At 50.2% G+C, this 21372-nt stretch overlaps 1 protein-coding gene across 2 annotated transcripts in view; it reads right to left on the bottom strand.

The window, feature by feature from the left end:
- Positions 1-21372, bottom strand: part of PRDM15 (PR/SET domain 15) — a 76043-nt gene that overhangs the window by 54074 nt on the left and 597 nt on the right. For both annotated transcript variants that reach the window (XM_025380785.1, XM_025380786.1), the window contains exons 2-3: positions 1484-1529; positions 738-831 (exon numbers count right to left, since the gene is read on the bottom strand). In XM_025380785.1, the coding sequence (XP_025236570.1) occupies positions 738-831; positions 1484-1529 (140 nt within the window). The remainder of the gene's footprint in view (positions 1-737; positions 832-1483; positions 1530-21372) is intronic.

The raw sequence follows: 21372 nt of genomic DNA, 5'->3' as shown, positions 1-21372 counted from the left end.
GTGGGGAGGCTCCTGGAAACAGTCCTGGAAAGACGGTGACCATCTGTGCAGCAGCAGCACGTGCCAGGTACCATCACCCACAACACCACAGCCACCCCACGGGAACCGCCATCCTCTCCCCTTTACAGAGGCCACCGAGGTCTGGAGAGGAGTGCCTTGCCCAAGCTCACCTGCCCGGGGCCACCAGGTGGCACAGCCTTCCCCAGGTGAGGGTGGAACGGCAGGGCAGCTGCTGCCCACTGAGCTGCCTCACCAGGCCTGCAGGGGCTGCCTCCGGAAGCTGCTGTGGGTCAGCCCCGTCCTGTCCTCATGACCCCCATCCCCTGCCCCGCCTGTGTGTGCATGTGTCCGCTGGCAGGCCAAGACCTGGAATGCAGAGAAGCCAACGAGCAGACCTCCAGCTTGGCCACTGGTGTTCAGCACATCAACCACCTTGGCCAGTCCATTCTTCTGCAGCCTCCACAATGTGTCAGGAACAGCTGGGCTCCAGCTAAGAACCCTGGAGTGGATCAAAGAAACTCACTCTGGAGCTTCGAAGTGCGTGTTTTGGCGCATCCCGGCAGCAAGGCTGCTCCGTTCACAGAGGGAAGGGAATCGCTGGCACTCACTCAGAGTGCCTCTGTTCTCCCTCGGGCTCCTTCCTCCCCGTGTGCAGACACGAAGGCTGCTAGGCTCCTGCCGCAGCTGGCATATGGACAGGCCCGGGACCGTGAAAGCAGCTCACGGCGGTCACTCACCTTGCCCTGCTTAACACAAAGGAGTCTTTGACCATGACCACTGGGCCTAGCTCAGGACATTCGGAGTCGTGGTACTGGCTGCAGTCTTCACACCCTGCAAGCAGACATCCGAGCATTAGAGCACCCAGGGAAGGAGACACGCAAAGAACACAAACCTGGGAAATGGGGACCCTGGCCCCCTGAGGGTGACCCAGAGTCATGAGACACATGCATCCGACACCACAAAGACGAGCAAGGGAGGGTGCATTGGATGGCACGAGGCCTGTGTCCCGAAGGTCTCCGTCAGTGCTCACACACACATGAGGAGTGCAAAGGCAGGACACGCCTCCAGGGAAAGCGCCAGCTCCGCCGCACACCTGAAATCAAGCACCGTCACCTCCACGGTGACGAAGACCAAGACCCTCCCCAAAGAATGAGCATAAATGAAAATGGCCAATGTTAGCGGGTTCATGATAACTCTAATACACTTCCCTCCTGCCTAGTCCTGGATTACTTTTCTGGACCAAGTGCTACCCCCTGCAAAGTGCCCTCGGCCAGGAGTTCTGAGAAAGGTGGTCCTATTAAAACCACACCCCTGTAAGTGCACTGCTTAGGAAATAAATGGTTCGTGGGGAAAATTTAAATACACAACTTTTCTATATTATAAAAACCAAATGTGGACATGGCTTTGCCTAGACAGCAAACGCCATGCCCATCTGTGTTCTATGACATAGGGCTGGTCTCGGACAGGTCCCCAGGCCACTTACAGATGAACATGATCTCTTCGCTCCCATCTTCAGCCATCTCTGACACCTGTCAGGATACAAGAGAGCCTCATTACCAAATACCAAAATACTCTTACCAAAATACTTTTTTTTTTTTTTTTTTTTTTTTTTTTTGAGATTGAGCTCCCTCTGTCGCCCAGGCTGGAGTACAGTGGCACAATCTTGGCTCACTGCAACCTCTGCCTCCCAGGTCCAAGTGATTGTCCTGCCTCAGCCTCCTGAGTAGCTGGGACTATAGGTATGAGTCCCGGCTAATTTTTGTATTTTTAGTAGAGACAGGGTTTCACCATGTTGGCCAGGCTAGTCTCAATCTCTTGACCTTGTGATCCACCTGCCTTGGCCTCCCAAAGTGCTGGGATTACAAGTGTGAACCACTGCGCCTGGCCTCTTACCAAAATAATGTTTAAAGACAATTCCTACTAAGGGCCTCCTCCAGCCAGTATAGGGACATTACGTGGTGCTCTAAAGAGAGCACACAGTGGGGTCTCCTCTTATTGTGGGATGGGGCTGGGGTCCCTGAAACACCTTCTCACCTCAAATAATGTTATTTTTAATAAAAGCAATGGATTTGAACAGCCTCGTGAACTCAGATTTTCATCTTTTCATATTAGCCATAAATTACCATTTTAAAAACAAATATATCACCTTTTTGTGGTGACAAGGTCTTGCTCTGTCACCCAGGCAGGAGTGTAGTGTCGAGATCACAGCTCACTGCAGCCTCTACCTGCTGGGCTCAAGCAATCCTCCTACCTCAGCCTCCCAAAGTGCTGGGATTATGGCACGAGTCATCGTGCCCACCTATATCACCATTTTTAAAAAGCCAGTTGTCACTTTTTTCCCCCTCACTCACTGGGCCGTGAATTCCTCAAGGTCGGGTATGTCTAATGCAACGTTTTTTCTACAGTTCCTAACCTATGGCTGGTGCCCCATAAACACTCGTTTCTCTGGGAACTAAATAAATGCGTGATGTTGTGGAGGACTCTCGTGCTCCCACATAAGCTGTTATCAGATCCAATAATTCTATTCCCTATCCATCCTTGAGGTTCACCTCCATAAACACTTGCATAGTGGGTAGATGAGCACAAACTGACACCCACACACACGTGTATTTACAGGGTGATCTAGACATTGTTCACTCCTGGGCTGTAAAATGGAAATAAAAACACCCACCTCATGCAATTTGGGAGGAGCATAAAGCGAGATACACACAGTATGTGCTACCGTATAATCATTCCTCCTCTGCCCACCCCCATTCCCAACTGTGCCCATTGGCACGTCCTTCCTGCATCCTGCTTCTCTGATGCCCGCTGCTGGTGGTTTAGGAAAGGATGCATGCTGGCACTTCTTGAATGCTGATTCCACACGCCCTCCACCCCACTCATCCCCAGCAGCTTGAAGGGTGAAAAGCAGACCATGCAAAACCCATATGGAAACACAGTCACTGAACATGCGTGTTTGAGAGCAGTGTGGGGTTGAAAACTTCAAGTTAGGAGAGTGAATTAGCTACGAGGAAGTGAGGCAGAGGAGAGAGAGTTCCAATTTGCCCTTAAAATGCCAGAAATAACCAGGGGCGTGAAATTTTCTCCCAGAAGAGCACTGTATCTTCTTTTCCTGGGAACACGCATTCATGTTCAAAGGTCTCTCACGCGGCTCCAGCAAGTCTGACTCAGTTTCACAGCCGCGTTCGGCCTCGCCTGCCCCAGTTCCTGGGCACCTCGGCGCAAATAGGGACCAGTCTGGGATGGGGGCTCAGCTGGGCAGTGAACAGGAGATGAATAGGGGCAAAGGGCAGAAGAAACCCAGGCTGGGGTGGGTAGGGGCATGCTTTCATGAGTTGCTGCTGTGCTGCTGGAGGTGTAGGACCTGTGTGCCCCCTGCAGGAACTCACGCCACTCATGGTCAGAAGCTTGGGCAATGGGAACGATAGGCCTTAAGAGGCTCCCCACACTGTGGTTAGATCACCGCAGAATACAGAGTCCCAACAAAGGTATTGGAATCGGAGTGGGAGGATGGCGGGAAGTCGTCCTGGCCTTGCTTACTTGGGAACCTGCACAAATCCCCTGAGGCCTGGCGTGGCCGCCTCTCCCCGGGGCAGAACTTGCCTCTGGACTCCACCTCTCACAGACTGCCCACCCCCCAGGTGCCCCCAAAGAAGAGCTCCTCTGAGCGGAGCTGCTGGGAAAGGAAACCCAGAAGAGGGAGGCGAGGGAAGCAGGAGAGCAGGGTTTTAGCCTCCTGTGCTACACTCTGATTCTATGTAAATGTCTGAGTCCTGGCAGTAAGGGTCCTGATTAGCAGCATCTGGTCCCCATCACATGGCCTCTCTAAAACGGCTCCTCTGGGCCCAGGATCAGAGACCACAGCCACCCTGGGCTGCAGATCAGGCCTGAGTAATGGAGCATCTTCAAAGTCTTTGCTGTCTTAGCAAAAATCTCTTTAACACTCAGAAAGTGCCTTTGTAGAAGGGGAAGTGTGGTCTCCAGACCGCTAAGGCACACAAGACACCCCAGAACAAGGCACATAGGAAGTACTGTTTCAGGGAAAAGGAGAGGAAAAAAGAACTAGAAGTTTGAGATCCCAGGCAAGCGCGTGGCTCAGGTCTGTAATCCCAGCACTCTGAGAGACGAAGATGGGCAGATCACCTCGGGTCAGGAGTTCGAGACCAGCCTGGCCAACATGGTGAACCCCATTTCTACTAAAAATACAAAAACTAGGCTGGGCTTGGTGGCTCATGCCTGTAATCCCAGCACTTTGGGAGGCCAAGGCAGGCGCATCGCAAGGTCAGGAGATCGAGACCATCCTGGCCAACATGGGGAAACCCCGTCTCCACTTAAAAAAAAAAAAAAAAAATTAGCCAGGTGTGGTGGCAGACGCCTGTAGTTCCAGCTACTCAGGAGGCTGAGGCAGGAGAATGGCGTGAATCCGGGAGGTGGAACTTGCAGTGAGCTGAGATTGCACCACTGCACTCCAGCCTGGGTGACAGAACAAGACTCCATCTCAAAAAAAAAAAAGAAAAAAAACTAGTCAGGCACAGAGGTGCGTGCCTGTAATCCCAGCTACTCGGGAGGCTGAGGCAGGAGAATCGCTTGAACCCAGGAGGTGGAAGTTGTGGTGGGCCAAGATCGCGTGCCTCTGCACTCCAGCCTGGGTGACCGAGTGAGACTCTGTCTCAAAAAAAAAAAAAAGGCCGGAAGCAGTGGCTCACGCCTGTAATCCCAGCACTTTGGGAGGCCAAGGTGAGTGGATCACAAGGTCAGGAGATCGAGACCATCCTGGCTAACATGGTGAAACCCCATCTCTACTAAAAAAATACAAAAAAAATTAGCCGGGCATGGTGGCGGGTGCCTGTAGTCCCAGCTACTTGGGAGGCTGAGGCAGGAGAATGGCATGAATCCGGGAGGCGGAGCTTGCAGTGAGCTGAGATCGTGCCACTGCACTCCAGCCAGGGCGACACAGCGAGACTCTCAAAAAAAAAAAAAAAGTTCAAGATCCCCCTATCTCAACAAACAATCCTGGGAAGACTCACCTTACATCAGTGATTTCAAAATGTGGTCTCTGAACCAGGAACCAGCAGTGCCAGCATTGCTTGGGAACGTCTCAGAAATGCACATCCTTGCCTCCCACCCCTAGACCTGCTGAATCAGACTTGGCAGAGGGCCCTGCATTCTGCTTGCAAAGCCCTCCAGGTGGTTCGGATGCAGCTCAAGTCTGAGAACCACCGCTTTGCCTGAAAATCTCTTTAAAATTTCTATGACTACTACTACAAAAACTAACTAAACGTGACCGCCATCACAAGAAGACCACAGTAATAGTATCAGGAAACCACACTTAGCACAAATGTCAATGAAGCTCAGACCAGGACCATCTACATCTAACCTGGTGGTAAATGGGAAATGAGGGGTGACTTCAGACAAATGTTCCTTATACGGAACGCTCAGTGAAGAAAACTGTTAAAAACAACTTTGAAAAAGAAGCCTAAAGTGACAGACTCTGTCTCCCTGACTTCAAACTTCATTATCAAGCTACCGTCAAAAAACTCTGATACCGGTGAGAAGGTGAACAGAGATCAATGGAACAAAGCAGACAACCCAGAAACAGACCTAAACAAACACGCCCAAAGCTTTTTTTTTTTTTTTTTTTTTTTGAGATGGAGTCTTGCTCTGTCGCCCAGGCTGGAGTGCAGTGGCGCGATCTCAGCTCACTGCAACTTCCGCCTCCCAGTTCAAGTGATTCTCTTGCCTCAGCCTCCCGAGTCGCTGGGATTACAGGCATGTGCTACCACGCCCAGCTAACTGTTATATTTTTAGTAGCGATGGGGTTTCACCATGTTGGTCAGGAGGGCCTCGATTTCTTGACCTCGTGATCTGCCCACCTCAGCCTCCCAAAGTGCTGGGATTACAGGTGTGAGCCACCGTGCCCAGCCTGCATTTTTTTTACAAAGACAAAAGCGGATTGGATTTTAAAGTCCAACTGAGGAAGGGCAACCATTTCAGCAGATGGTGCTGGAACAACTGGGCATCCACAGAGAAAAAAATGAACTATAACCTCATATCTTATTAGAAAATTAACTCAAAATGGATCAGTCTTAAAACATAAAATATTAAATAATAGAACTTAGAAAAACAGAGAAAATCTTTGGGCTCTAGAGCAAGCCACAGTTTTTAGACTTGTCACCAAAAACACAATCTATAAAAGGAAAACCATTTGCATCTTCATTCAGAAGGCAACAGTCAACCCAAAAACCAACATGTCAAAAGTAAACATCTGGACTCTCCTGACAGTCTCTCTGCCCCCACCTCCTGCATCTTAGGTCGCGGTTGTCAGAGAGACCTGGAACCGCGGTGACCTCTCTGGCCTCCCTCTCACACCTGCCCATCACACCAACTACCTACAGCCCCCGTTATTACCTCCCTTTACTACCTCCCTTAGCCACACCCCACTTTCTCCCACCTGTAAGGCTGCAAGGGTCTCCAGATAACTCTTCCTCCTCTGCCTGGGCCACCAACCCATTTTCCACACTGCAGAGCGGTTCTTCTAGAACATAAATCCAATCACATCGCTTGCCAGCCTGAAGCTTCATCGGCTTCCCACTGTCCCAGGAAGAAACCCCGAACTCCTACACACAACCAGCCACTGCCTTTCTCAGCAGCCTCCTCACCCCACCCCCACCGTCTCTAGCCACACTTCCCAGAACGCCAAGCCACTGCCCTCGGTAGCCTTCTCACCTCACCCAACCCCACCCTCTCCAGCCACACTTGCCAGAACGCCAAGCTGGGTCCTGCCTCTGGGCCTTTGCACATGCTCGCCCCATGGCTGGACCTCTCCCCAGCCCTCTGCCATGCCTGCTCACTCCTCAGTCCCCACTCCCCACTCCCCTGCTCACTCCTCACTCCCCAGCCCTCTCTGCAATGCCTGCTCACTCCTCACTCCCCAGCCCTCTCTGCAATGCCTGCTCACTCCTCAGTCTTAGCTTAGCTTCACTTCTTCGGGGAGGGTCTCCCTGATCCACCTGTCCAAAGTGTGGCATGTTTTCCAAAAGTGCTCTGTGATTTCCTTCACAGCACTGTCACCCGTGTGGCCATGCCTGTGTGTGACTGATCTCATGTCTCTCTCCCACCACACTTCAAGGGCCAAGAGGGCAAGACTTGTAGCAGCCTTGTACAGCAGAATATACTTGGACCCTCCTCAGCACCGGCACACGGGACAGGCTGATGTCTGGTAAGAGAATCGGCCACTTCCTGGTACACCCCGTAACAGACCCCAGGCTGCGGACGCGAGGTCTACCCCAGGCACAGCCACTTCCCCTCAGTCCACCACGGGGGTTCTACCATCTTTCAAGACAGAGCCCTAACCTCACCCTCCCAGACACCTTCCTCCCTTCAGTTACTCTCACCTCCTCCGTGACCCCCCCAAAAAGTTGACTCTTCCAAAACCACTATCTCAGCTTCACATAATGTCATGCACATGGTCTGTTTTTTCTACTAGATTTATTTTCTTTCATTTTACTTTGAGACAGGGTTACTCTGTCACCCAAGCTGGAGTATAATGGTCCCATCACAGCTCACTATAACCTCACACTCGTGGCCTCCTGTGATCCTCCAGCTTCAGCCTCTCAAGTAACTGGGACTACTGGCATGCACCGCTATGCCCAGCTAATTTTTTAAATTTTTTTGTAGAGATTTGGTCTCACTATGTTGGCCAGGTTGGTCTCAAACTCCTGGCCTCAAGCAATCCTCCTGCTTCAGCCTCCCACTTCAGATTACAGGTATGAGCCCCCACGTCTAGCCTCTATTAGATCTTTAACCATGAAAGACAGAAGCTTAAAACTGACTTTTCCACTTACTCCCTTCGTCCAGTTCTTATGTACTTTGTATGTAGTACCCCACGTACAAGAAAGCCCTGATAAATTTTTTGACCTGACACCTTCACCTCCAGATAATTAAGAGTGGTTGGAAAGTTCCAAATGTTTTGTTTGCACAAGTTATGCCAAGAAAGTTCAAAAGTTTAGTTAGATTAGCATTAAGATCTGGAAGATAAATTTTCCATGTTCCATATAAAAAGCGATTTTAAACTTTTATATTGTTTTTTGATATTTACAAAGCACCTGCTAGGTGCAAGGTTCCAATGCTACCACAACGACCTGTGCTTGGCCTCTGACATCCCTGGCCCACGACAGGAGGTGGCCCCGGCCTGGGGTCTTTCTCCATAGTGGCCTCCGGGGACCACCCTGGTCTGGCGTTGGCCAGGCCACTGCCTTCCCTCCACTTGACACTAAGCCTGTCTATGGGTTTCCAGGTTCACGTACTTGAAAGTAAGTTCAAATAAAGCCTGTGCTACTGAAGAAATCTTGCAAGGAAACAATGTGGTTCTTGGAATCTGCAGCCTGGCACCCACAAGAATATCTTATCAGCTCAAATAAAACGAAGTCCAATTCTTGTCCAGATATTCGAGGGACACCTGCCATGGGCAGCTGGTGTTGAAGGGTTGTTCATTTGGGGCAGCAGAACGAGCACAAGCTTCTCCCCTTCCACACACGCCACACAACAAAGGGTGCGACCGTGGCCTGCACAGGGGACGCTAGAGAGGGCTGGTAGAGCCCAGATCTAGCTGGACCACCTGACCTGCATCCTGATTCCTGGGGAGAAGCCAGAACACCTCCACTCCCTGGGGAGACCCTATCCACTCCCTTCTCAGTACAAAGGGGGAAAGGTCTAGAACAAGGAATCTGACCTTTCTGTTGTTACCAGATGGGTGTGCCCCACCAGGTTCAACCACAACCTGCTCACCTGGGAGAGTAACCTCCCCAGGCAGGGCTAAGGGAGCGGGGACTCCTTTCTGTGCTGAGCTCTGAGATGTGGGGAGATGCCAGACACCCTCAGATCAGAAAGCCCAGAAACCTCACTGACTATCTGAGTTTTGCACAGATTTTCTATTCACACAAAGAGTGACCCTGCAGAAAGCAGCCACTCAGGGGCCTCTGCTGCGCCGGTAGTCAAACTCCCCGAAACTGAAAGGAGTTAAGACGCAACTCCTTTCTACTCTAGCCCTGACCTCCTCTGTTCACAATCTTCCCCAGGGCTGGGGGCAGATTTTCCTGGTTCCCCCAGGAAAAGTTTTGTGCAAAGGGTCCTGAAAGCAGTGAAAGGAAAGCAAGCTGAGCTCTACACACTACAGCAGAACAGGTGAAACAAACATGTTGAAAGGACAGAGTCTCACCATGTTGCCCAGGCTGGAGCGCAGTGGTTTTTCACAGGTGTGAACATAGCGCACTACAGCCTCAAACTCCTGGGCACAAGCGACCCTCCTGCTGCAGCCTCCGCATAGCTGGGAGTGCAGCCATTGTGCCCAGCTTGAAACACAGTTTTGAGAATTATTTATTAATGTGAACTGCAAGGGCTGAGGAGGTTTAGAAAAAGCTACTGGTTTGGAAATATTGGGAAACGAAAGCTTAACGATTTTTTTTTTTTTTTTTTGGTGAGACGGAGTCTCACTCTGTGGCCCAGGCTGGAGTGCAGTGGCCGGATCTCAGCTCACTGCAAGCTCTGCTCCCGGGTTCCCGCCATTCTCCTGCCTCAGCCTCCCAAGTAGCTGGGACTACAGGCGCCCGCCACCTCGCCCAGCTGGTTTTTTGTATTTTTTAGTAGAGACGGGGTTTCACCGTGTTCGCCAGGATGGTCTCAATCTCCTGACCTCGTGATCCGCCCATCTCGGCCTCCCAAAGTGCTGGGATTACAGGCTTGAGCCACCGCGCCCGGCCAGCTTCATGATTTTAAAAGACACATGTCTAGAGAAAATGTTCTCCATCTCTACAATTTTGTCATTTCGAGAATGTCACATAGGCCGGGCATGGTGGCTCAAGCTTGTAATCCCAGCAGTTTGGGAGGCCAAAGTGGGTGAAACACCTGAGGTCAGGACCAGCCTGGCCAACATGGCAAAACCCCATCTCTACTAAAAATACAAAAATTAGCCAGGTGTGGTGGTGGGAGCCTGTAATCCCAGCTACTCGGGAGGCTGAGGCAGAAGAATCGCTTGAACCCGGGAGGCGGATGCTGCAGTGAGACGAGATCCACTCCAGCCTGGGCAACACCGTCTCAAAAAAACAAAAACAAAAACAAAAGAGTGTCATATAAATGAAATCAGACAGCCTGTGACCCTTAAGACTGGCTTTTTCTAACTGAAATAATACCCTTGAGATCCTTCCAGGATGTTGCCTCAATGAAAAGCTCATTCCTTTATATTGCTGAATAATATTCCACGGTTCGAGTGCATTACTGTTTGTTCAGCAATTCACTCGCTCACGGAAGGACACTTGGGGTTTTTTCCACGTGGGGCTGTCACAAATAAAGCTGTTAGGAGCAATCGTGTACAGGTTTTTTTGTACATACGTTTTCATTTCTCTGAGATAAATGCCCAGGAGTGCAATGACTGGGGCATCTGTTAGGAGGATGTTTCGTTTTTTAATAAACCGACAGGCTGTTTTCCAGAGAGGCTGCAGCACTTTGCACCTCCCGCCAGCGACGCAGGAGAGATCCAGTTTCTCAGCGGCCTGCCCAGCATCTGGTGGGGTCACTACGTTTTATTTTAGCCATTCCGGCAGATATGAAGTGGTGTCTCCTTGTGGTTTTAATTTGCATTTCCCTAGTGGCTAAAGACGCTGAACATCTTTTCCCGTGCTTGTAGGCCACATGTATTAATATCAATAAATCTTCTTCAGTAAAAGGTCTCTTCACATCTTTTGCCCATTTTCCTTTTCCTTTTTTTTTTTTTTTTTTTTTTTTTTTTGAGATGGAGTCTCGCTCTGTCACCCAGGCTGGAGTACAGCAGTTGCATGATCTCAGCTCACTGCAACTTCCGCCTCCCAGGTTCAAGCAATTCTCCTGCCTCAGCCTCCAAGTACCTGGGACTACGGGTGCCCGCCACCACGCCTGGCTAATTTTTGTATTTTTAGTAGAGATGGGGTTTCACCACATTGGCCAGGCTGGTCTTGGACTCCTCACCTCGTAATCCACCTGCCTCAGCCTCCCAAAATGCTGGGATTCCAGGCATGAGCCACCGCGCCCGGCCCTTTTGCCCATTTTCTAGTTGGACTGACAGCGTTATTTTACAGTTGTGTTTGAGAGTTCCTTATCTGTATATCTAGATGCTTTGTGGCGTGTAGTCTGCAAGTATTTTCTCCCTGTCTGGGCTTGTCTTTTCATTCCTCCCACTCCCAGTTTAAGGGTCTTCTGCCGAGCAATGGTTTTTCATGTTGTTGAAGTCTAAAGGATTGACTTTCCCTTTCACAGACTACGCTTCTGGTATCACATCTAAGACTTATCTTTGCCAAGCCCAAGGTTCCAAAGACTTTCTCCTGTGTTTCTTAGAAAAGTCTTTGTTTTTAAGAGGGAATCTCATTCTGTGACCTAGGCTGGAGCGCAGTGGCGTGATCTCGGCTCACTGCAACCTCCACCTCCAGGGCTCAAGCGATCTTCTTGCCTCAGCCTCCTGAGTTGTTAGACTACAGGCACACATCACCGGCTATTTTTTTTTTTTTTTTTTGAGACGGAGTTTCACTGTTGTTGCCCAGGCTGCAGTCCAATGGTCTGATCTCGGCTCACCACAACCTCCGCCTCCCAGGTTCAAGTGATTCTTCTGCCTGAGCCTCTGGAGTAGCTGGAATTACAGGCATGCACCACCATGCCTGGTTAATTTTGCATTTTTAGTAGAGACAGGGTTTCTCCATGTTGCCAAGGCTGGTCTTGAACTCCTAGGCTCAAGCTATTTATCCACCTCGGCCTCCCAAGTGCTGGAATTACAGGCGCGAGCCACCACGCCCAGCTAGTAAAGTCTTACAATTATACATCTTACATTTAAATCTGTTATCCAATCTGAATTAATTTTTATATAAGCTGAGAGGCTGAGGCTGAGGTCAACCTTTTTGTCTACAATGCCCCCTGGCCTTGGCACTGCTGACTGGCTACCGCGTCCCTGTCAAAGCCGGGTGCCCACACTTACGTGAGTCGATGCCTGGGTCTCCCTTCTACTCCACTCGTCTCTCCAGCACCACCACACTCGACGGAACCCAGTCAATGCAGTCTTGATGACTGTAGCTTTAATCAAGTCTCAAAGCTGGGCAGAATGGTTCCTCCCACTTTATTCTTCTTTTGCAAAATTGTTCCAGCCATTCTATTCTAGTTCCTTTGCCTTTCCATATAAACTTTAGAACAATCTTGGTTTAAGCCATAAAAATTCTTGCTAAGATTCACATATGTAATTTTAGTAACATTTTATTAATCCAGTACACCCAAAATATTATGTCAACATCTATTAATATAAATATACAAAAAATACAACATAAAAAAGTATTAAGGAATTTTTTCATGCTAAGCCTTAGCAATCCAGTGTGTATTTTACCCTTTCAGCTGATCTTAATTTGGACCAGGCACATCTCAAGTGCTCAGAAGCCAGCCCTGGTCTAGAGGATCAGGGAATTTTTGTTGAAGCAGAAGGAACATCTTTCCCACTGGGCACATGCCCTTGTAACAATATTAAAAGCACTCAGGGAAAACCCACTAACGGAAAAAGCAAACATACTTTCAAAAATATGTGCTGCAGAACTGTCCTGAAAGATGCTGTGCGTGGGCTTCGGGGGGCTAGTGGGTGGGTGGAGAGGGACTCTGGCTAAGTCAGTTTGTGACACCCTGCAGATTCCCACTCTGGAGTCACGACATACACTGGCACAGGAGAGGCCCCGAAAAGTCCTTTAACAAAAATATCTGCTGAGATGTGTTCTGTCCAGCAGGTTCCCAAATTTATCTGGGCAAAGAGCACCTTTTGCACACACTGATGAACGTGCTAAAGAAGGATGGTCCAGACTGCAGACTCCTGGGGTCAGCAAAGGGGCAGGGCCTGGCTTTGCTACAAGAGGACTAGCACCAGACCCAGGGTGTGAGTCTGCCTCTGCTGTTTACCAGATGAGAGAGACCTCAGGTGAGTTATGGTCCCTCCAAGGGCCTCAGTTTCCTCACCTTACAATAAGAGGTGGCCTAGTACTCACCAAGTCCCTTTCAGCTGGCACAACTTCCAAATTTCAGTTCATTGTTACCATCTCATAAAATAGTGTTAAAACACAGATACAGACATGCAGATAAAACACAGATACAGACATGCAGATAAAACACACATACAGATGGGCAGACAGGTTTTTCACCTGGCCTCCAAGGCTGTGATGAAATGGCACAACATTCCTCAATACAGCAACCATTCCTCACTGCCTGCTGCCCAGCAGTTAAGATGCATGCATTCTGCAAGCCGGCGGTAACTCCCTTTCTTTCTCATCTTATTTTTCATTAAATACGATGCGTTCTTCCAGCCTCATCCAGGGGTTTCACATGCCCCAGGAGTGTTTGGGGGACTCTCCTTGGCCCTCCACTCCCCCAAACCACCCTCCTCCTGCACCACCACCTCTGCCTCTGCCTGGGGTCACCCTCCCTGTCACTGTCCCTCTTGAGCAGCAGCTGCCATTGTTAAAGCCACAGGCTGTCCCTGTCTGAGCCCATATCCTTCCTCCCCTACTGGAGTGAGCCCACCAGGAGGTAGGGCAGGATTGCAGTCGCAGGCCTCACAGGGCTCAGTGGCTCAGTGTAGGACACCTCACTGCCTAGAGACGTTTCCAAGAGCTGCTCACTGACCCTCTAGTTTCCAATCTGGGACCTGTAGGCCAACAGTGGGTCACGAAAGTAGACATGAGAAGCCCACCGTCCCTCTCCACATGTCTTGAAACATGACAGAAACTAACAGTGGTCCTCTGCTGTTACCACTGACAGCCAATCAGCAGCCTCCTTCCTGGGGATGGCTGAGTTTTCTTTCGTCACCTCTCCAGCACCCAGGCTCAGGACATGGGGACACATGGGTGCTCTGACCAGCCCTGCTGAGAACAGCCTCTCCTGCAGGATGCCGGCCTCCACCTACGCAGCAGCGCACACCTACGTGACCAGAACCCCCCTCTGGCCCAGCCCTGCCCATCTGCAAGGAAAGCCCCAGGATACAATGGAACATCGGCCCTTTTATTTCCAAGTCTTTCTTTTTGTCTTCTCTAAAATAAAGCAAATAGCTATTACATAGCTAGAAATAGTACAAGGTTTTCTTAAGAGTATTTCTTTTATGATTTATTCTCTTTTCTCACTTTCTGAACCTCTTGGTTTCATCCAAATGAGATCTATATAAATAGCTTTAAAACACAAAAAGTGCCCCTTCCCCCTTCCCCATTTGCTATCCCATTCCCCAGGGCAGCCATTCAAGCCTCTTTCTGCTGTATCTGCTTCTACACCTCAAAATAACACGCTCCTCTGAGATCCCTCATCTCTCAAAGTTGGATCTTGCATTTTTACTTCTTACAGGCAGATGAAGGGCTAGTTTTCTTACATTCTCTTCCCCCCCACCACTTCCCAGTATGATTATAGTTAAATCGATGTATATGACTCTGAAAATACTGGCTGCCTTAACAAGTTCATTATTAATACATTTTTTTCTTCAAAAGAAATAATGAAATGAATGAACTTAAACAACTTCATTATCAATAACTTTAATTCATTTGTTATATTTGCTTAGGCCTCATTTTTTATACTTTTATTTTGACATATAATCAATTGTACCTATTTATGGGGTACAAACTGATGCTTCTAATGGATAGTGATCAGATCAGAGGAATAAGCGTATCCATCATCTCAAACATGTATCATCTCTTTGTGTCGGACACGTTCAACATGCTGTGCACACATTTTGTTTGCTACTGTTGTGTGGGGCAGAGGCGGTGGTGCAGGAGGTCAGGGGCGGTGAGGGCCAAGGAGAGCACGAAATGCACACTCCTGGGCACGCAGAACCACTGGATTCAGCTGGAAGAAAGCACTGTATTTAGTGAGAAATAAGATTTGAGAGAGCGGGTTATAGCCAGTTTGTAGAAGAACTGTGCTAGGTGGCTTCATGTGCATGCAGCTTGTCTTTGCTGTGTGCAGGTTTTGTGTGCTGCTCGTGCACGCATTCTGTTGCTGGTGGTAGTAGGAGGGGAAGACACCCATGGCTACAACTTCCCGCACCCTGCGATTGCTTCTCCTTGCAGTTTTTCACCGGGTCAGACCAACAAGACGGACCAAGGGTTCCGCTGTGTTTCCTAGCACCTCCCCTCTTTGTCCCATGCCCTCGAGGTCTAACACAAGCTGCATCCTGGGCCTCCCCTTCCACATCAGCCTGAGGGCGCCTGGTTCTTTCTCCTGCACGTGAAGCTGTTTCCTGAGCCTCGTGACTCCCCTTTCCTTGGTCTGCTCCCTGGATCTGGAAAGCACATTTTCCTGTAGTTTCCCTAGCAGGGTGCATGGGGGTATAGCTTGCAGGAGGATTTGTCATGTCTGTGAATGTCCTTATTCTACCCTCACAACTCAACTGGGCTGCCTGGGTACACTGCCACTGGTCACTTTCCCTCTGAACGCCCAATGTCCAAGGAAGGACTCCATGGTCCATCAGCTTCCAGCATCGTAGCTGATGCATCTGGTATCTTTCGTGCCAGCAAATCTTCTGTGTGCAGCTCTCTACCTCCAGAATCTTTCGGAATTTTTGTTCTAGCTCCCATGACCTGCTTTGACGCTGTGTACTGACTGGCCTTCAACCTGGCACCATGCCCTTCAGCCCTACCGTTTTCTTGTACTGTTTATGATTTCTTCTCTGTTCTCACTTTCTGAACCTCTTAGTTTTTTTTTTTTTTTTTTTGTTGTTGTTTTTTTTTTTTTGAGACGGAGTCTCGCTTTGTCGCCCAGGCTGGAGTGCAGTGGTGCAATCTCCACTCACTGCAAGCTCCGCCTCCCGGGTTCACGCCATTCTCCTGCCTCAGCCTCCCGAGTAGCCGGGACTACAGGCGCCCGCCACTGCGCCCGGCTAATTTTTGTATTTTCAGTAGAGACGGGGTTTCACCGTGTTAGCCAGGGTGATCTTGATCTCCCGACCTTGCGATCCGCCCGTCTCGGCCTCCCAAAGTGCTGGGATTACAGGCGTGAGCCACTGCGCCCGGCCTGAACCTCTTAGTTTCATCAAAGATGACATCTATATTTCTCATTTTCACATCTGGTTTTTTTAGAGGGAGAGAAAGGTGTGCACTCCGCCACATTAAAAATGGAAACTGTGCTGGGCACGGTGGCTTACACCTGTAATCCCAGCACTTTGGGGGGCCAAGGTGGGAGGATCGCTGAAGCCCAGGTATTTGAGACCAGCTTGAGTAACATGGAGAAACCCCATCTCTACAGAAAACACAAAAATTAGCCAGGCATGGTGGCACTGTAGCCAGGCATGTAGGCCTGTAGTCACAGCTACTCGGGAGGCTAAGGTGGGAAGATTGCTTGAACCCAGGAGGTAGAGGTTTCAGTGAGCCCAGGTTGCAGTGAGACGAGATGGAGATCGCACCACTGCCCTCCAGCCTAGGTGACGAAGCAAGACTCTGTCTCTGTCTTGGAAAAAAAAAAAAAAAAACTGAGGTAGTGTAGACTCTACCACACTGATGGCTGCTCTAACTGGCTGTCCTGTGTTTACTTAACAACAAAAAAAAAAAGGTTGGAGGACTGATTCCTACTTAATGATGAGGCTTGTGTGACCCTAGAGGGCTTGGATGGTGGAAAGGCTGTGAGTGCTGGTTTAGCATATTTTAAAAAGCAGAGAGAATGAGAATAGGCAGAGAGCAAAGCCTGGAGAAGTCAGATGTGCTGGGGGATAGGGACCCAGGGAGACGAGAGGAATCCAGATGACAGGACCAGCTAACAGTCAGAGTTGAGGCGGCCTGCTCAGAACAAGGACCCTGTTAACCTCTTGCCTAACGTGGTGCTAAAATAACATTTATGGTTTTGGTCACAATAAAAGACAAACCTACTATAACTAAGTAGCATATATATATACACATAATTTGAAACTTACAAAAGACCAGAAGCCCAGAGGGTTGAGACACCGGAAACACCCCTTCTCAAAAGCAGACTCTGGTCCAGTGAGTGGGCAGTTAAGGTCCAACCACAGTTACTTACTGCAGGCCCCACCCACATCAAGGATTAAGGACCCTGGACTCACAATGAGTTTGCCTCAAGCCGCATCGCTTAGTCAAGGTTTACTGATGATGCTTGCAATAGGTCAACACTCAGAGCTGTCAAGCGGAGACCTGGACCATGCTGAACACGGAGGTCGGTCAAACGGAGCCAGTAACAGACGGTGCATCTCAGGCAGAGAAAAGCATCTTCTCCGAGAAAGCCAAGCTCCAGTTTTATGTAAGTGTGTGGAAGCACGGAAGAGCTGAGCCGCCTGTGCTCATCAGACCCCACAGGCTTGGAGGACTCCAGGACAGGGTGCAGACCTCGGCTTCTCCTACTCCGAGCAGGATTCATGTAGGATGAGTGGCTTCAGCAGGGCCCCTGCCCAGTCCAAGCTCCTCTGTACCCTAAGTCATCCTTATTGCCTCCTCTGGAAACCCCTTCTGCCCTGGGGGGTCCCTCTCACTGCATGCTCCCTCCTAAGCCCCTCTGCTATCTGTACCTCCCCTCCAGAGCCTCCACAGGGGGTACCCCAAGCTGGCTACCTAGACCTCCCTCCCTCTAGATGCAGCACTTACCTGCCACCCCCAACTCCCAAGTCAGCATCCTGGCGGCCCCTCACCCTCCCCACGCCCCAGACGGTAGCTCCACCTGACGCCTGGAACCAGGAGCAGCCAGGCTCTTCGAGTTTTGCCAGTATCCCCATGAAAATGTTTCCTAAAACGCTACTCCCTGCATCTCAGCTGACAGTATAAACTGTTCATCCCTGTTTCAAACAGCTGCAAGGGACATCATTTCCAGCATACTGTAAATACTGAAAATAAAACTGCCATGTCACTCTTGTAAACATACCTATTAGAATCTAGGCATGACAACGTGACAGCCACGGTCATCTATTTACAATGCACACGAGCAAGCTCTTCTTTAAGGCCGGAAAGTATACACTTCTTCCTCTAGGAACTCCTATTTGTGTTACTACAAAATGTAAACCCAACGTCATATATTCGTGCTTGAAATTACTCTATTGATTCACCCTCCTGTAACTTTCTGCAACACAAACATGCATATAAATTGAATTGTCTTGATTTTCTACAACCATAGGGTTGTGCTAACGTCTCCTGAATTATCACTGCAGTACAGTCACGTGTTGCTTAATGACAGTAATATATTCTGAGAAATGCATTGCTATGGGATTTTGTAGTCGTGCAAATATAATAGAGTGTACATACACAACCCTGGATGGTATAGCCTACTACATGCCTAGGCTATACGGCCCAGCCTACGGCTCCTACGCTACAAACCTGTACAGCACTTAACTAACAGAATACTGTAGGTACCTGTAATATAATAGTAAGCATTTGCTTATCTAAACATAGAAAAGGTACAGTAAAAATGTGGTACTATCATCTTACAGGACCAGCATCATATATGTGGTCCACCATTGAACCAAATCTCCTTTTTGCGGTGTGACTACAATTGGAACCCCACTGATCGAAACAGAAAGAGTCTACATTTTGGTAAATCATCTTCTAACATAAAAGCTGTGTTTAATAGAAGAGAAAGAGTTTTTTCCCCTAATCAGTTCACGTATCATGGACAAATGCTCACCTCTCTCCTTATTCCTCTTTCTAGAAATGTGAGCACAGAGAAGCTGGCTCCAGAAATAAGGTGATGGGAGCAGAAGGGGCTTGGCCACAGCACCATCTCCCAATGACACATCCTCTTGAGTTCTGAGCCTGAATTCATCAAAGATCAACTTGTCATCAGCGATCACCATGAACACCACTGGTGCAGAGGCTCCCGCAGCTGCTGCAGGCCGGTGACCCACGGGGGAGCCATTCCCCAGCACCCTTAAATCTGCTGGGACTCCCCCGCAGTTCCCACGCCCAACGGCCATGACTGCAAGAGGAGGGACCTTTCCTCAGGAGGAGCCTTTTGAGGAGTGGACGTGGCCCCAGAGCAGGGGCTTCTCCCACTCTGAGGGAGAGTTTGAAGATGTCCGGTCTACAGGGCCCGATTCCCTCAGGTCACCCCCACACCCAGGACACAGCTGTCAGCTGCACCTCAGTAAACAGTAGTTCCAGTCACCCACTATGCATTTCCCAACCAAACCAGCAGCAGGCCCGCCTGGCTCTGGAACTAGGCTCTGTCCTGCCCCATCTCCCCTTCTACCTCCGTGTTCTGTGGAGTGGAATCATGCAGGGCCTGGATTCCAGTGATGCCAACTCCATTCCCCACACACAGCCAAAAGATGCAGACTCTGCCCCGCCACTGCTCAAAGCCCCTCAGTGGCATCCACAAGGCACTCAGAATAAAATTTCTGCCTGGTGCATGGCCCCTGCTGCCTCACCTTCACGGCCACACTGGCCTGTCCCATCCTGGGCTCATCCCACCCCAGGGCCTCAGCATTTGCCAACATCTGCCTGGTGGGGGCAGGCACCACCCCACCCACGTCCACCAGAGGCTCCCTCACAGGACTATCTCCACTGTGGCCCCTCCTCCGACAGCCCCTTCTAGTCCCAGCCCCCAAGTACCCCAACCCCTGCCCACCACCTCCCTGCCCTCCTTCCTTTCTTCATGCTCTTCCCACCCCCTTACCTGAGAGTTTTAAGATTTTCTATCTATACCACCTCCACCCCCTTGCCCAGAACATTAGGTCCACCAGGTGCAGCCCCCTCTCCATTCACTACAGCGTGGGGCACGTAACAGGTGCTCAGTAAACACTGGTGGAAAGAATGAATGAATGGCCGAATGAATGAATATCTGCACACACCAGCACTGTGAGGGGAGCTGAGCAGGGCCATCCACGCTTTGCAAATGAGGAACAAAGTCTGAAAAAGCATTTAAGTCACCGCGCACCATCCCAGCCTCTGAGCACACGGGTGGAAGACAGTTGCCTTAAATCTCCTTTCAATCTGCAAAATGGCAGGACTGTTCTTTCCCGGCCTTCTGCACCGATAATGACATCGAAAATGATATGAGAGCCACATCCTAAGTGAACAGACTCCTTTGTCAAATATAATTATTCTAAGACAAGCTAGCAGACTTCCAACCACAGTTGATTTTTAAATTTATTTATTTGTCTTCTGGAGAAATAACCGTCCTGCCTGCTTCCAAAATGGAACATATTAGTCTATTCTTTGCTGGTTACTTTGCTGCAAAAAGTATGAATCACAGATATAAGAAGAAAAACTATAAAACAAATTGGTGTTTTTCCTCTTGAAAATCTAAATTATAGAACTACTATTTCTTAATCGTTCACCGTGAGGCAGCGATGTCAGGAAATCTGGGGAAGGAGTGAAGCAGTGAAAACGTGGAATACGTGAAAATGTCCGAGCTTGAAACAAAATACGGTAGTGGTGTTGACATCACTGCATTCTCCAAGGAGAACTGTCATTGCTACCTTTTAAGGTTCATCACAAAAGCAGTGGCTCCTTTACATCTCACCCTTAAAAACACCTTCAGGAACCAAGCTGGGTTCTCCAAATTCACTTGAGTCTGGTTTAAGCCAATGTGGCTTTTTTAAAACGAGTGTTGGCAGCTTTAAATACACACATAAGTCCACGTGTCTCTGATCACACACTTGTTTCTACCGTTTTAAACTCCCTTTGGGGACTTGGGGGTGAGGGGCAATTTCTGAGCATTTGTAGGGGAAAAACCCCATCCACTACATTAGGAGCTTAAGAAAAAGGTAAATGGGAGATAACTCTAACCACCAGGTAGAAGTATTTATTTCCATGAGTTTTCATTTCTATTTTCACCTGTGTGAACACCGCCCCTCTCGTCGGAGGCCGCACGTGGCCCCCGTGCCCACCTGTCCGCGCGAGGCGGGCCTCACCTGAGCGGCCGGGCACGCCCCGTCCCCGCACGGCTACCCACCCCGGGCAGGTACGCGTCACCTGTCCATCCACCTCGCTACCTTCTCTCTGCCACCAAAAGCCTTAAAAAAAACAAGGCGCAGAGGGTCTGGGAGACCCCATCACCCGGACTCAGCTTCTCTAAACGCGGGGGTGGGGGTCCAGGGACCCTCCCGTGCCACCCGCATGGGCTGTACACGAGGGCGGGGGACAGCGACATCCCCGGGGCCCTCGGCGACGAGGCCGCCTGGGGGCGGGGGCCGCGGGCCGGGGGCGGCGGAGACCCTGCGCCGCGCCCACGGGCGAATGGGGCCCGGCAGCCCCGCGGCCCCGCGCTGGGCCTGGCCGCGGGCAGGCGGGGGGCGAGAGGCCGGGGGCGGGGGCGCGGAGCCCGGCCAGGAGCGCCCGCGGCGGCGGGACCCGGCGGGCGGGCGGCGCGCAGGGCGATCCCGGAGCGGCTCCGGGAAATCCAGCCGGG

The sequence above is a fragment of the Theropithecus gelada genome, chromosome 3 (assembly GCF_003255815.1).
Source record: "Theropithecus gelada isolate Dixy chromosome 3, Tgel_1.0, whole genome shotgun sequence".
In the NCBI taxonomy this organism is placed as follows: domain Eukaryota; kingdom Metazoa; phylum Chordata; class Mammalia; order Primates; family Cercopithecidae; genus Theropithecus; species Theropithecus gelada.
This window is presented reverse-complemented; position numbering and strand designations above follow the sequence as displayed.